Consider the following 15,379-nt stretch of genomic DNA (forward strand, 5'->3'; position numbering starts at 1 on the left):
CCATGACCTCTGCATCAGCTCCTGCCTCCAGGTTCCTGCCCTGTGCGAGTTTCTGCCCTCACTGCTTTTGATGAACTGTTATATAGAATCGTGAGTGGAATAAGCCCTTTCCTCCCCACATTGCTTTTGGTCATGGTGTTTCATCAGAGCAATGGTAGCTCTAACTAAGTCACCCTTTGGGAACATGACAAATGGCATTCCATGGAGGAGAGGAAATCAAACAGGAGGCATGCTCAGGAGCGTGTGACAAATGGACAATCACAACTGTGTAACCAGAGGACAAGTTAGCGGGAGCACGTACCTCTGCCTGTGGGCATGGAGGGTCTGACTATGAGCCAGTGCCGTGTTTGCCAAGTGATGGATTACAAAAAGGTTGGAGGCCCTTCTTATTGTAAGTCAGAAGTAGCTGGAAAAGGGGTAGGGGGAGAATTTGGGGAGTGTGTTTCTGAAATGGTGAATTAGGATTTGTAGTTTATACAGTCATGAAAAGGAGCCAATGCCTGGCACCCACAGGTAAACCAGGCCCCTTGGCTGCTCAGTGAAAACTATACATTTCCCTCAGTGAAAATGAGGCCATGTAGCTTCACTTAAATTCTCCTGTGTAGGTCAGACTTGCTGTCAGGAGTATCAGCCAGCCTTGGTGGTGCTCACCTGTAATTCTAGCACTTAGGAGGCGGAGGCAGGAAGGTCAGTAATTCAGCCAAGGTCATTATTGGCCACATGGCAAGTTTGAGGCTAGCCAGGGTTACATTAGACCCTGTCTTTAAAAAAAAAGGAATTCAGTAATTTAGTAATTAGTAATTCAGGCTGAATTCTGGCTGGATATGCCAAGTATAGTGCTTCTTTCATGTGTCCTGAGAAACAACCCTTCGGTGTGGGAATTTAAAGAAGCCAGGGTCAAGTTCAGGTCACTTTCCCAGGAAACCTGACACAACCCCAGCTGTAATGCATAATGGGGACAACTTCCTCACACAGAAGGGCCGTCTTCCCACTCACATAGCAGGGATCTGAGTTCTGTTGACCGAGAGTCAAGCCTTGGGACCTGTGGTTGTCCGCAGGACCAGAGGCTGCAGGTGGGGACTTCTGCTCCTTCACTTTGCAGAGCTCAGCATCCTTTCTTACTTGATTGTCTCTTTGAGAGTCTTATTGTGTTGCCCAGCTTGACTTTGAGCTCCCAGCCTCGAGCAGTCCTGCCCCAGTCAGCCAGCTGAGTGGCTGGGATTAGGGGTGTCCGTTGTGCCCGCTGTCCTCATCTGTGTCATGGTATAGACCACAACTGAGTTGCTTCCTTACATAAACATCATGTTTATTGTAGAAGTTATATGTATATCTTTCCTGCTAATTTATCCCACAAAGAAAGAAAATATTGATCTTCTCCATTTTCCTGTTCAAACACAACCTGTGTTAAACACTCTATTCATTACATTGCTTTAAGGAACAGAAAGTTTTGAGAAAATACTGTGAACTGCAAGGCTCTTTAAAAGTGTGAATTTCTTTCTTTTTTTGTGGCTTTTTATTATTTCATCTCATTGTTTCTTTTTCTTAATTACTAAAATAACAATGCTGATTATTTTGTTCGTATTTACTAATTTTTACATAATATACATGTATTGCTTAGGTAATAATTGTATTAGTTATTTTCTCCTCATCCTGACCAGATAACTGAGAAGAAAGAAACTGAGGAAAGGAGGGGTTTATTTTTGGCTCCTGGCTTACTGAGAACTACAGTTCCTCATGGTGGGGAAGGTATGGCTTCCAGACTGTGAGGGTGGTCACAGTGTGTCTGCAGTCAGGAAGCAGAGAGAGATGAACACAGATGCCTCGCTGGCTTCTTCCTTTTATCCCTTTTATCAGTCTGGGCCCCTAGTCTGTGCAAGGTGCTGCCCACATTCAGGGTGGGTCTTTCCTTGGTTAAACTACTCTGGGAACATCCTCATAGACACATGCAAAGGTGTGTCTCCTAGGTGACTCCAAATCCAGTCAAGCTGATGAAGATGAACCACAATATGAATTTTTAAAAAACTAGCTACATATATCCAATGAAAAAGAATAGCAAAAAGTAAAAGAAACAAAGGAAGAGCCATAGTTCCACTAACTGGAGACAATCCCTTTTATTGTCTGTTGGGCTATGCAGTAAGATTCTGTCTCATAACAAAGAGGACACAACAAGAGTCCCAAGAGAACTCTTGAAAAAAAAAAGTTGTGTAAATGCTTGTTGTGCTGACTGATTAATAGATACATTCAAGACTTGCTTCAGTTTTTATTTCTGTTAAGATTTATGTTGGAAATTACACATTTCATGTTTTCACTTTCTCTTTTGTAAACTATTTTACCACATTCTCCATCTGTTTTTCCACTAATTTTTATTTCCTGCTGTATTTCACAAAATGTTTGTCAGTCAGACAAACCATTTTTTTGTAAAGACTGACCTGTAGATACACATAGAGTTTAATGCACAGAATGTAGCATGCACTTTCCGTTCTGCTCATTCATGGTCTGAGGCCACATGGGGACAGCTGGGCATTTACCACTGAATTCTGGATTGGCTTCCAAGGAGAGGCTGGTTGGTGTATGTGCAGTTTGGCTCTGTAGCAGTACAGGGCAGGGCCAGTGAAATGACTTGGCAGGAAAGGCACTGGCCACCAAGCCTACTGACCTGAAGTGGAAGGTCAGAGCTGTCTCTTCAAGTTATCCTCTGACTCTAGCACATAGGCTATGATGGACATACACATACATGCATTCGCATGCACACATATATACATACACATGCACAGCACATTCATACACCTTACAACACACACACATATACATACACATGTACATACAGAGGCATGTACACATAATCAATAAAAATGTGATAGAAATACTGTATGGGCATGTATAAAACTTTCCAGCGTCCCCTTTCATAGTATATTTTTTATTTTAAAACTCTATCAATTTGGGGGTTGGGGATTTAGCTCAGTGGTACAGCACTTGCCTAGTAAGCACAAGACCCTGGGTTCGGTCCTCAGCTCTGGAAAAAAACAAAACAAACAAACAAAAACAACTCTATTAATTTGAATTTGTATTAGTTTGTGAGATAACATACTGGAATATCTAAAGCTCTAGAGTACTCATCTGATTTCTTCTCATGGTTAAGATGTACTATTTGATTGAACTAATCTATTTTGAGAAACTAGGATTTGTAATTTGGATGCTGGTCATCTCTTCAGTTGGATGCCTTCATACATTCTGCTTTGGACAATTATTTAACACCTTTCTATTTTTTAAATTGTGTGTGTGTGTGTGTGTGTGTGTGTGTGTGTGTGTGTGTGTGTGTGCCACATGTGGTGGTTGCCCACAGAGACTAGGAGATGGCGCCAGATCCCCTGGAACTGTAGTTCCATGCAGTTGTGAGCCACCCAATGTAGGTGCTGGGAACCAAACTCTGGTCCTCTGCAAGAGCAGAATGTGTGCTTAACCACTGAACCACCTCTCCAGCCCCTTTGTAAAATATGAAAAGATACAGATGAAATTTACTTAGAAGTCTATTTGTTGATTAACTTAAAACATTTGAAAGACACGTTTGTGCTGAGGGGATGATTCAGTAAAATGCCTGCTGCATAATTTGAAAATTTGCATTTGGATCCCCAGAACGTGGTGTGGTGGTGCCTGCCTGTAACCTCAGGCTGGAGGGCAGAGACAGGAGGATTGCCCAGCTGAATCGACATATTTCATGTTCAGTGAGAAACCCTGTCTCAAGAATTGAAGGCAGAGAGTGATTCAGGGGAGACACTGGATATTGACCTCTGGCCTCCAGACACACATGCCCCCAAATCTTCATGCACACATCCACACAAACAAATATGTATGTAGCACTTAGATATAACAAAGTCCAAACAACAGACTCCTCACACTCTAGCTAATCCAGTATCCAAAATATTATCTTTCAGCAAGTAATCAGTCTAAAAACCTTCGAGATGTTTCTTCTTATTTCATCTTTACGTTCTGATAACTTTTCTCAGAGCACGTGCTCAGCCACCTCTGCATCTGATTTGGACAAGCAGGAGTGAGATCTGAGACTGATGACATGTTCTGATGTGTCCTGGCAGTGCCCTGAAGTGGCTCTGGTTTTTTGCCTCCATTCTATGGTGCTGACAGAGGGGCCCTGGTATGGTGGGAGTGTGTGGTTTGGGAAGTGTTTTTAACTTTGGACAGAATGTCAGCTCTGTGATTCTCTGCAAATCCTGAGAGCCTTAATTTGCATACTTATGAAATAGAATAATGCTGCACCTGGTGTGGGAACAGTGGATGCCCAGGTTAGTGAGACGCAGATTAAACCAGCGCTATTCATGCCACAGCTGTTTGCTGGGAGAATGTAAAGACTTGTTTAATATGCTTCTGAAGGCTGTTCTATGTTGAGAGGAACATGTTACTGACAACTTCTTCCTCCAGACAGAGTAACACAGGGGAAGAGCAGAGTCACTGTGTAGGTGTCCTCATGATTCTGTAGTCTAAGTGATTGTGGTTGGAAGGGGACGACTGGAAGGGGTTATCCCTTCATCACACAGTGTAGAAGGTTGTCTCTTCTTTGAAAAGCAGTCAAGCAAATAGGAACCAGCTTGGTCTCAGAGCTGGGAATTAGATCAATTAACAGAAATGACTGCATGTCAAGTCACCGTGAGTCGTAAGCGTCTTTTGTTGGGAAAGTTGCACACTAATAATTAGATAGAAGAAAAGGCGCTCGCATAGAATATTAAGTAATATTAAAGTATAAATTCGAGAGTAGAAATAGCATAAGGCTGCGGCTGCCACAGGCCCTGCCACCCCTTCCAGAGGCGTGGCTGCAGCTGCCACAGACCCTGCCACCCCTTCCAGAGGCGTGGCTTCAGCTGCCACAGACCCTGTCACCCCTTCCAGAGGCGTGGCTGCGGCTTACACGGGCCCTGCCACCCCTTCCAGAGGTGTGGCTGCGGCTTACACGAGTCCTGCCACCCCTGCCTGGCGTGGCTGCGGCTGCCACATGCCCTGCCACCCCTGCCTGGCATGGCTGTGACTGCCACAGGCCCTGCCACCCCTGCCTGGCATGGCTGCAGCTTGCACGGGCCCTGCCACCCCTGCCTGGCATGGCTGTAACTGCCACAGGCCCTGCCACCCCTGCCTGGCATGGCTGTGGCTTGCACGGGCCCTGCCACCCCTGCCTGGCATGGCTGCAGCTTGCACGGGCCCTGCCACCCCTGCCTGGCGTGGTTGTCTGCCCACAGTGCTTTGTATGGGTTTGCTTTCTTCTGCCGAGTGATGCCGGCTGGTGCGAGTCCTGGCCGTAGGCCTTCTGCGCTGGCCAGTTCTATCCGAAATGGACCTTCCCCCACTTCACCTTCCACCCAAGCCACTGCTCCCTCTTGGCTGCCTTGCAGACTTCAGCCCGAACTCCTGCCCGTCAGAGACTCGTTCCCTGACCTCTCGCATAGAAATGGCTTCTCCAGAATTCCGTTCTTTGGAGGGCAGGACTCCACTCTCAGCTTAGTCTAATTCTAGTGTGGCTTGCCTGTCTCTCCCGGAGAGCAGAGACTGGCTTGTCCACTGTCGTCCCAGTAGCCAATGCTGGTGAGAAGAGTACAATAAATGCCTCTGAGCCTGAACCTGCTGCGTGTGGGGAAGCGCATGGGTGGCCCCTGCCCAGGGAAGCCCCCGTCACTGCCTGTGCTGGTGACCTTCCTTCCTCTCCCTCTGGAGTCTGATGCCGGGTCCTCTCTTCCCTCACAGCCGGCCATGCCAGCTCCCCTTTCCATCCACGGTGCAGCAGCATAGTCCCATGTCCTCTCAGACGTCCTCCATCAGTGGGCCCCTGCACTCCGTCTCCCTGCCTCTTCCGCTTCCCATGAGCCTGGCAGCTCCACAGCCTCCACCGGCCTCCCCCAGCCAGCAGCTTGGACCAGATGCCTTTGCGATTGTGGAGCGAGCCCAGCAAATGGTGGAGATCCTCACGGAGGAGAATCGTGTGCTTCACCAGGAGCTTCAGGGCTGCTATGACAATGCCGACAAGCTTCACAAGGTACGTGACATGCTGAGGTAATTGGATGGGCCGTGGGAAGGAGAGAGGTAAATAATGGGCGGTCATTGGCGGGACACCATGGGATGCTTGGGTTTCTTTTCTGAGCACAAGGATGTTCATAGAGATCTTATGAGTCTGACGGCCTGGTTTGGCACTTCCTGTTTTGAATGCAATTCAGAGGAAGGAGTATCCTTGGCAGCCATACCACGAACACAGTTCAGAACACACCAGCCACTCCTGATAGGTCTGGAAGAAGCAGAAAGGCATTGGTGAAGAGTGGGTGAAGGGAAGAGCCTACATAAGGAGGCCGAAGGGAGGATCGTGGTCCCAAAGGAAGCTTGCTCTCTCAGCTCCACCCCCCTTAGATGACATGTCTGCTCCATGGAGGGACTGAAAACATGGCTCTGACCTTCTGGTGACCAGGGTGATGCCACAAGGGCTTTTCTACCCCAGAGCTTAAGGCTCTGCCTTCAGCAGTCACCCGAGTTCCACGTGTGCGCGTCTCTTTCGGTTCTTTTTTTTAATTCCGTTCATCTAAACAACTTTTGTCGGTTGGCTTACAAACTAGTGGGTCCCACCCTAACATTTTCACACACCTTGACACTTGCTTACAATCCTTTTACCCCCATTGCAAAGTCTTGTCCCCTCCGATGAGTCCCTTTCTCCCCCACACAGCTCTTCACATTTCATGCTCCATAGCTGACTAAAGCTGCACTATATTAAATCACATTTTCTTTACCCATTTGCTTGTTGGATGGGCGTCTAGACTCATCCCATGTCCTGGCTGTCATCTGGCCTGCGCTACACAACACTGCTAGAAGTTGTGAGTTTCCACTTGGGCTCCCATTGTGACAGTGCCAGCCTTGCTGGATCTGTCTTCACAGTAGGTTAAAGGCTGCATGGATTCGTGGTAAGATATGAACAAATGAGCTCACACCTGCAGTTTCAATCCCATCCCTCACAGTCCTTCATATGTAGAGGTTTTCTATTGCACATCTGTTTACAGTTAGGTTCAAGTGCGTTCATTCTCCATAGAGCTGTTCCACAGGCAACGGTCTGTAATGAGCCCAGCCTGGCGTGGAGACAGGAGCAGGGTCTCTGGAAAGGACAGTGTGTTTAGAGTTTGGAAGTCTGAGTTTTAGTCGGAATTCTTGAGTTTTCCCTCACTTTAATATTTTCCTTATGTGAAATTGGAACTTCATTAATCATTATAAATGATAATACAAAAATAAGATATTTAGGGGCTGGAGAGATGGCTCGGTGGTTAAGAGTGCTCTCACAGAGGACCTGAGTTCTCAGTCCCTGTTTTGGGTGGTCACATCTTCTTGGAACTTCAGCTCCAGGGGACCCAACACCCTCTTCTGGACTCCTTGGATACACACACACACACACACACACACACACACACACACACAAATAATAAGCAAATAAATCTTTTTAGAGGGATGTTTCGGTTATACTTAGATGCACCCCTGACTCCTGTCAGTCCTGGGAGACTTTACTGGGTGATGTTAAGACAGCATGGCCCGATTTGAGAGACTGTCTCTGCAGGGTCACGGAAGCTCTTACAGGGCAGGAGGAGGAGCAAACTGGAGTAGATGGGAAACTGGAGACCCAGAAAGGCATCCGGGAAGATGCAGCCTCATACTCAGGGTGCTGTGCAGCCAGCGTTACAGACACCCTGTCACAAATGCCACTTTGATGCGAGGTCTTTCTTACAGTTTGAAAAAGAGCTACAGAGGATTTCGGAAGCCTACGAGAGCCTGGTCAAGTCCACTACCAAGCGTGAGTCTCTGGACAAGGCCATGAGAAACAAGCTAGAAGGCGAGATCCGGAGACTTCATGACTTCAACAGAGATCTCCGAGGTGCGACCTGGTCTTTTACGCTGTCACTGTCAGGGGTCTTCCATGGCCATTCTCCACCTTATTTTTAATTTTGTTACGTGTTTGTGTGTGTGTGTGAGTGTGTGTGGCTCTCTGTGTGTCTCTCTCTGTGTGTGAGTATGTGTGTATGTGTGTCTGTGTGTCCCTTTCTCTGTGTGTATATGTGTATGTGTGTGTGTATTTGTGTCTGTGTGTCTCTTTGTGTGTGTGTGTGTGTGTGTGTGTGTGTGTGTGTGTGTGTGTGTTTACTCCAGAGGAGAACTTTTGAGTGTTGGTTTTCTCTACCTCGTTGAGGTATGGTCTCTCTTGCTGTTTCTGCCATAGTTCATGCTCCAGGCTACTTGACTGATGAACTTGTAGGTGATTCTCTTGTCTCTCCACAAGAGGACTGGGGTTATAGATGCAAACCACCACATCTGGCTTTGTTGTGGGTCTGGGAATTGAACTCAAGCAGTCTGGCCTTCATGGTTAGCCTATTTACCTGCTGGGCTACTTGGCCAGCCTCACCCTGCTTTTCTTTTTTGAAACTAGGTCTCTTGCTGAGCCAGGCGCTGGCTGATATCACTAGGCTGGCTGACCATCAGGTCCTGGGGGTCCTCCTGTCTCCACTTCCCAGAGCTGGATGACAGATGCAGCCTTTACCTGAGTGCTAGGATCAAACTCAAGTCATTATGCTGTGAGAATGAACTTTACTGAGCCCATTCCCAGCCCCACAAGGTTTTTCTTATGACAGCTTGGCGAATACCCCCAAACCGCTCCATCTGTGCCCTGCGTGATCATCTCTCTTCATACGCAGCTCTTGGTGCGGACCGTATTTCTCCGTGGTGTGGTGACTTGGGCTCATTTCTCCTTTGTAGATCGACTGGAGACAGCCAACAGGCAGCTGTCCAGCAGAGACTATGATGGACATGAGGACAAAGCTGCAGAGGACCATTACATGTCCCAGAGTGAGTCTGTGTGTCTGCAGGTTTCATTTTTTAGAATACAGGGGACTGAGGCAAGGGTCACACTAGCTTCCAGTAGGTTTTGTGCTCTTTTCTTCCTGGACTCACTGTTTCGAATAAGTCATGACCTTTGCTCCAGGAAAGGACAGGCACTGTTAGTGTCACCACCCCTCGGGGGTGCTCTGGACAGGCCAGGGGTCCAGGCTGCTGCGTCCTGTACACACTCCATGTGAATCACCGCACTACTCATCCCCCGGCCTTAGTGTCCCGGAAGCCTCTGAGTCCATTTCATTTAGGAGTAGGGACAGTGTCTTTGTAAGCCTCCAGATTTATTGGGAACATATTTTATTAATTGTGCCAGAGGCAAATGATAGCATCAGATGGATTTGGAAAAACCATCAGCCAAGGTTTGAATTTCTGCAAACTCATTGCATGAGCCAGAAATGTAAAACTGCAACTGTCATTTTTTTTTTTTAAAGCTGTTTAGAAAATTGTATTCTGGTGTGTGTCATAATTCTTAGCAACATCATGAGGAAGTGCTCACAGCTTAAAGACAACCCAAAACAACAAAAATTACCATAGTCAAGAAGTAACCATCAGTCTTCCCATAATTGTATCCTGATGGGGTTTGTCAAGCCCTAAATTCCTAAGACTGAGAAATAATTCGCTGAATTTTGTGATTTTCGGTAATTTGGCCTAACTTCCTTTCCAGCTCCCAAACTGACGCATGATTGGATCCAGTTTCAAGCTCCGCCTTTATTTAAATTCCCTCTTTGGCAAGGGCTCACTGGCCAAGCAGGCCTCTGCCTCACATCCTTTGCAGTCTTGCAGTAGATGATTGCCGTGTGCTCTGGAGTCACAGAAACAGCTGTGACTCTTTGACCTTTAACTCTTGCTTTATGGAAAGAAGGTGTCAGTTCATATTGATGGCATATATTTGCTGTCTCATCTGAGCTTATGTTGGAAAGTTGTGCTGACTGGTTTTATGTCAGCTTGACACAAACTAGCATCATTGGAGAGGCGGGAACTTCAACTAAGAAAATGCCACCATGAGATCTGTAGACAAGCCTGTAGGGCATTTTCTTAATTAGTGGTTGATGTGGAAGGGCCTAGCTCATTGTGGTATGTGGTGCTCCCCCTGGGCTGGGGTCCTGGGTTCTATAAGAAAGCAGGCTGAGCAAGCCAGAGTAAGCAAGCCAGAAAGCAGCACCCCTCCCAGGTCTCTGCATCAGCTCCTGCCTCCAGGTTCGAGTTCCTGCCCTGACTTCCTTCAGTGATGGATTGTGAGTTAATTTAGCCTGTGACCTGCCGTCCTCAGATGAGAGTCTCCTCAGTCAGTCAGGGGAGAAGCCGGGCTGACAGGCCTCAGCTCAGTAATATTGAACCTGTCTGTGTATTAGCTCGTCTTCTGTGGCCGTGACAAACACCTGACTGAAAGCGTCTTATGGGAGTGTAAGCCAAATAAACTCTTCCTCCCCAACTTGCTTTTGGTCATAGTGTTTCATCTCAGCCATAGAAACCCAGGGCCTCTGTGCTATTTGCGTGGACGGTATTGACACCTTCATTTTGGATGACTGTGAGTCTTGACAGAGGGAGATACGGCTGGTTGTGTTCTGTCGGGGTGTAAGTCTATCATGTAGGTCATGTCATGAAATGAGCATTCCTTAGGTCTCCTAGCCAAGGCTGATGCTGATGGAATGATAGGGTCTGGTGTTGGTGAGCTCACATTCCTGAAGACTTTCGCCTCTGGCTCAAAGCTGAAATATCAGCAATCAGGCATTGAGGCCCTCCTGGATTTATAGGGGATGATTTGTTCTGCACAAACATGCCTTGCTGGCCTTCAAAGGCATAGACAAAGAGGCCACAGGCATTTGTCAACTGCTTAGAGGTATCCCAAGGTTGATGTGTTAGGTTGAGTCTAGGCAGGGCATTTCAGACAGTCTTGGCAATGTGCTCCTTAACTAGTCGACCCACAAGTAATCTTCACAGCACATCTTCCCCCTTTGCTCGGTGTTCCAGGATTCAAAATGTTGTGCTCTTCTGGTGTGGCTAAGGGATGGACCCAGGATGTTATTCCATATTTACATAGGACTTTTTCCTTAGTGAACCCTGAGAACCTTTTGAATACTGAGAAAATTAGCACATCCCTGAGTTACAGTGCAGACATTCCCAGGTATTTGTACTTGCAAGCATTCCTAGTGCTGGAGAGTGCCATGCATGTATGGTGGCTTGAATGACATGTCCCCAGTCTCAGGAATTTAAGTACTTGGTCCCCAGCTAATGGTGCTATTTGGGAAACTTAGGAGATGTGTGGCCTTGTTGGAGAAAGTATGGCACTAGAAGCAGGCTTTGAGAGTTTAAAGACTTTCACCTTTTTGGATTGGCTTAACTTCCTGCTTACAGTTTGAGATGTGAGTGCTCAGCTGTTCCTGCTGACATGCCTACTTCCTGCTGCCATAGTTCCTGCCATGACGGACTCTTAACCCTCTGGAACCATATAAACTCTCCTATAAGTTGGCTTGGTTGTGGTGTTTTATCACAGCAATATCAAAGTACCTAATACAGCATGCTACTGGAGTCAAGATAATCTCAGTCTCACCTAGCTGGGAACCAGCAAGCTACAATACCAACCTGCCTGTCAAAATAAGTCCACAGATGCAGTAGTGGCAGAAACATTGTGGGGCAACCAACCACTCTCAAACATTAGATTTCAGGCCCACCCACAAGATGTGATCCATGCCTCACACTGTTAATTAGGCCAAGAACATGTGGGACCTAGGAGAGAGCATGCTACATTATTCTGCTAGAAGAAAAATGCAAAAAAAAAAAAAAAAAAAAAAAGGCTAATGGCATACTCTTGTATCCATAGACCAGGGCATCACTCAATACTCATCAGAGAAGCTTCTCCTTACAGTAGGTGGTGACTGATTGTGATGTTCGTTATCTTACAGATTTTCAAGTAACTGCACTTAACACCTTCCAGATTTTATGTCATGTTTCAACTTCTTTTTAGTTTTAGGCCATGTTAGACATAAATCTAAATTCAAAACACTGTTCAACAGCGTCTTCTTAAAAGATGAGTGTGATTCCACTGTTGATGTGTAATGTTTTGAAGGCCAGCTAGGTAGGCAGAGTAGATAACAAAAGAGGAGGGACTTAACCTTAACCAGAGAGAATAGACACTTTAATATAGGGGCACTTTAGTGTCCTCTACCGAGACAACAGCAGTCAGTAATGGAGACTGGGGCCAGAGAAGCAAATGATACATGACTAGGGATTGGTGGCCAATTGGGTAATGGCAGTATGGAGCAGATATGACCAAACAACCAGACAGATGATGTCATTAGTTACTTTTCCCATTGATGTGGCCAGACACCTGACAAAAACAATTTATAGGAAGAGAGAGAGGTTTATTTTTGGTCCAGGTATGAGAGGATAAAGTGCATTATGGCCAATAGGGCGTGGTGGCAAGAACATGGAGTGGATGGTTGCATGGAGGAGACAATCAGGAAACAGGGAGAGGACAGGAAGTGGATATAAACCTCAAGGCCCACTCCTGAGTGACTTACTTTCTCCAGTAAGGTCCCATCTTCTGAAAGTTTCACAGTGTCTGCAGATAGCACAACCAAGTGTCCAGTTTTCAACTCCTGTTCAAACCCTTACTAATAAGATGCAGGAAGTACAAGTTTGGGTCAGATGATGAGTTAGAGCTGAGCTACGGAGTCTCCCCCTTGCACCTGTAGCCTTGGAAACAGCTGTAAGGAAATATGCAGAGATGTGCAGGATGTTGTGTGGGAGATTCGCTCCACCAGGCTTTCATTCAGCATGTGGATACAGAATTACAAGTATGAAGGACCATATCTCTGCCTTGTTATTAACATGTTCTGTTACATGATATTCTTCCAGAAACCCTAGTGTTAGAACAAAGGTCCATTAAACCCTAGTCATCATAATTCCAATATCACTCATTCAAGGGGCAGCATCCTTTTCAAACTAGTCCTTTGGAACTCTAGCATTTGGTTCAGAGAAGGGCAAGACAGTCTAACATTAGTAATGACACATGGATACATGGATAAGGGCTGGGGTGTGGAGTTGACAGCCACCTTGGCTGATGCAAAAGAGAGGGAAAGAGAAGGTATGTAGGAAGTAGCTTTGCTTTTTTGCTTGGTGTTCACCCTGATGCAAAACCTATAAGTACAAAGGGACACACACACACACACACACACACACACACACACACACGAAGAAGAAGAAGAAGAAGAAGAAGAAGAAGAAGAAGAAGAAGAAGAAGAAGAAGAAGAAGAAGAAGAAGAAGAAGAAAAGAAGAAGAAAAGAAGAAGAAGAAAAGAAGAAGAAAAGAAACGGGAAGGAGAGAGAATGCCTGTAACACACAGCAGCTGGAGTGCTTTGCTGAGCCCTTGCGAATGTTTAATGGCAAAGCCAAGGCTAGAATTGGGGTTTGCTTTTCCTTATCTTCCCTCTTTTCCCCAAGGTCAACTCTTAGTGCTTGGGACTCTGACAGTTTTACAGTTTACCCTGAGATGCATCCTGGGGCGTGAGCACAAGGTTCATATATTGGAAGTCTTGATGTCCTGAGGGAACAGAGAGAGACTGAGAGCCTCCCAAGTGGGTTCTGGTAGAATTTACATGCCACGCTCTCACTTCATTGATCTCCCACTCAGGTCCAGTGAGAACAAAGCGTCCTCTTCAGATGCTCCCAGTAAAAAATATAGACCAGAACAGAATTTAGAGTCTTTAAAAACCAGTTTTCTCAAAATGTCTGTTAAAGCAAATGTACCCCACCCCTGCCAATGACATAAATCAGAATATGGGGAGAGAAACTCTGTATCCTGTTCTTTTCCATTAGATTTTGGAACTGTTTTTAAATTCATGAATTACAGTGAGAGCCCACAGCTATATCTCAATGGAACCAGAGAATGCTGGAGAGGCAAACGATTTTTTTAAGTTCACAAAATCTGGTCTTTACTATTAAAAGCAAACGTGCATCCACCACTGGTCTTCTTCTTGCTTACAAAGGAAAAGACGGCAAAAAGTACCTGTTCAGAGAGCTACCTAGATGATGGCGGGGGGGGGGGGGGGGGGGGGGGGGGGGGGGGGGGGGTTCAGAAGTTATAAGGAGGATGGTGTTGGGTCACTGCAGAAGTTATAAGGAGGATGGTGTTTGGTCACTGCAGTGGGACAGAAGAAACCCAAAGTTTAGCTCTGCTCTGGGAGTGGGTTTTGGTGACCTAAGTCACTGAGCTCCTTTCTAGGAAGTACACCCTGTCCCCAGCTGAGCAGTGGGTGTCTGTCTCCCTGAAGCATCCCACCCTTGGGACCCAATGACAAACTTGCTCAGTTAAGTGAGAAGGACACCCCAGTGGGTGCCAGGCACTTGGGTTCCTGCTCTGCCTCAGTGGGCAGTGGGCCTGGACACAGGCCTTTGCTCCCGGTCCTCCTCTCCTTACCCACAGTGTGCTCAGTTCCTGTGTTCCCCGTGACTTTCCCTGGTGACTGGTGACTAACAAGGGTAGCTTCAGCCACTTGAGTCATCATGCCCTATGTCCAAACCCACCTTTTCTGCCACTTTGGGGAAACACTCTTTCAGTTTCTTCTCAGCTCAAGGTGGTGGACCTCGGAGCTCGAGGGCTGCTTGTTTAGATCTGTGAGTGATCGCCCGTGGAGGGAAATGTTTGATGAATGAATGCACCCACTGCAGCATGCTGGCTTAGCTTCCAGTGTGTGTGGCTGGTAACAGTCGACAGGTGGCGCAATACAGAGAACCAAATCTTGCTGAAGCTGCTGTCGGAGTTATGTGTTTCTGTTCTATAAATATGAATGTTGTGTATATGGTTTTGCTAACTACCTTTTATCAGGCCTTCTCATTTGCTTTCTGTTGCTGTGATAAACACCAGAACCAGCAGTACCTTGGGGAAAGAAAGGGTTAATTTAGCTTACAGATTACAATCATCAGGGAAGCCAGGGCAGGAACTCCAGGCAGGAACCTGGAGGCAGGAACTGAAGCAGAGGCCATGGAGGAGTGCTGCTTACAGGCTTGCTCCCCATGGCTTGCTCAGTTTGCTTTCTTATACAACATGGGACCACCTGCCCAGGGGTGGCACTGCCCACAGTGGGCTGGGCCCTCCCACCTCAATCATTAATTAAGAAAATGTTCCACAGACTTGCTTACAGGCCAGTCTCATGGAGGCATTTTCTCCACCAAAGTTCCCTCTTCCCAGATGTCCCTAGCTTGTGTAAATTTGATGAAACTAACCAGAAAACTCATCAACCATGATGGTTTTTTACAGTATGAGTGGCTGCATAGGAATCTTTTGTAGGATTTAATAGTTTAAACAACCCCTTACTCTTTTTTTGCTTATAATGGAGATGGAATCTAGGCATGCACATCCTTAGGCAAGTGATCCAACCACTGAGCCATACCTCAGGCCTTCTTTGATTTTTCTTTTGAGGCAGGCTTTCACTTAAGTCGCCCAGGCTAGCTTTGAAGTCACTGTGA

The 15,379-nt window shown here is 46.5% G+C and overlaps 1 protein-coding gene across 5 annotated transcripts in view; it reads left to right on the forward strand.

Moving 5' to 3' along the window:
• Nucleotides 1-15,379, forward strand: part of Amotl1 (angiomotin like 1) — a 128,277-nt gene that overhangs the window by 90,377 nt on the left and 22,521 nt on the right. For all 5 annotated transcript variants that reach the window (XM_037207757.1, XM_037207758.1, XM_037207759.1 and 2 more), the window contains 3 exons: nucleotides 5,746-6,034; nucleotides 7,756-7,900; nucleotides 8,776-8,865. In XM_037207757.1, the coding sequence (XP_037063652.1) occupies nucleotides 5,746-6,034; nucleotides 7,756-7,900; nucleotides 8,776-8,865 (524 nt within the window). The remainder of the gene's footprint in view (nucleotides 1-5,745; nucleotides 6,035-7,755; nucleotides 7,901-8,775; nucleotides 8,866-15,379) is intronic.

This window comes from Peromyscus leucopus, chromosome 7 (genome assembly GCF_004664715.2).
Source record: "Peromyscus leucopus breed LL Stock chromosome 7, UCI_PerLeu_2.1, whole genome shotgun sequence".
NCBI lineage: Eukaryota > Metazoa > Chordata > Mammalia > Rodentia > Cricetidae > Peromyscus > Peromyscus leucopus.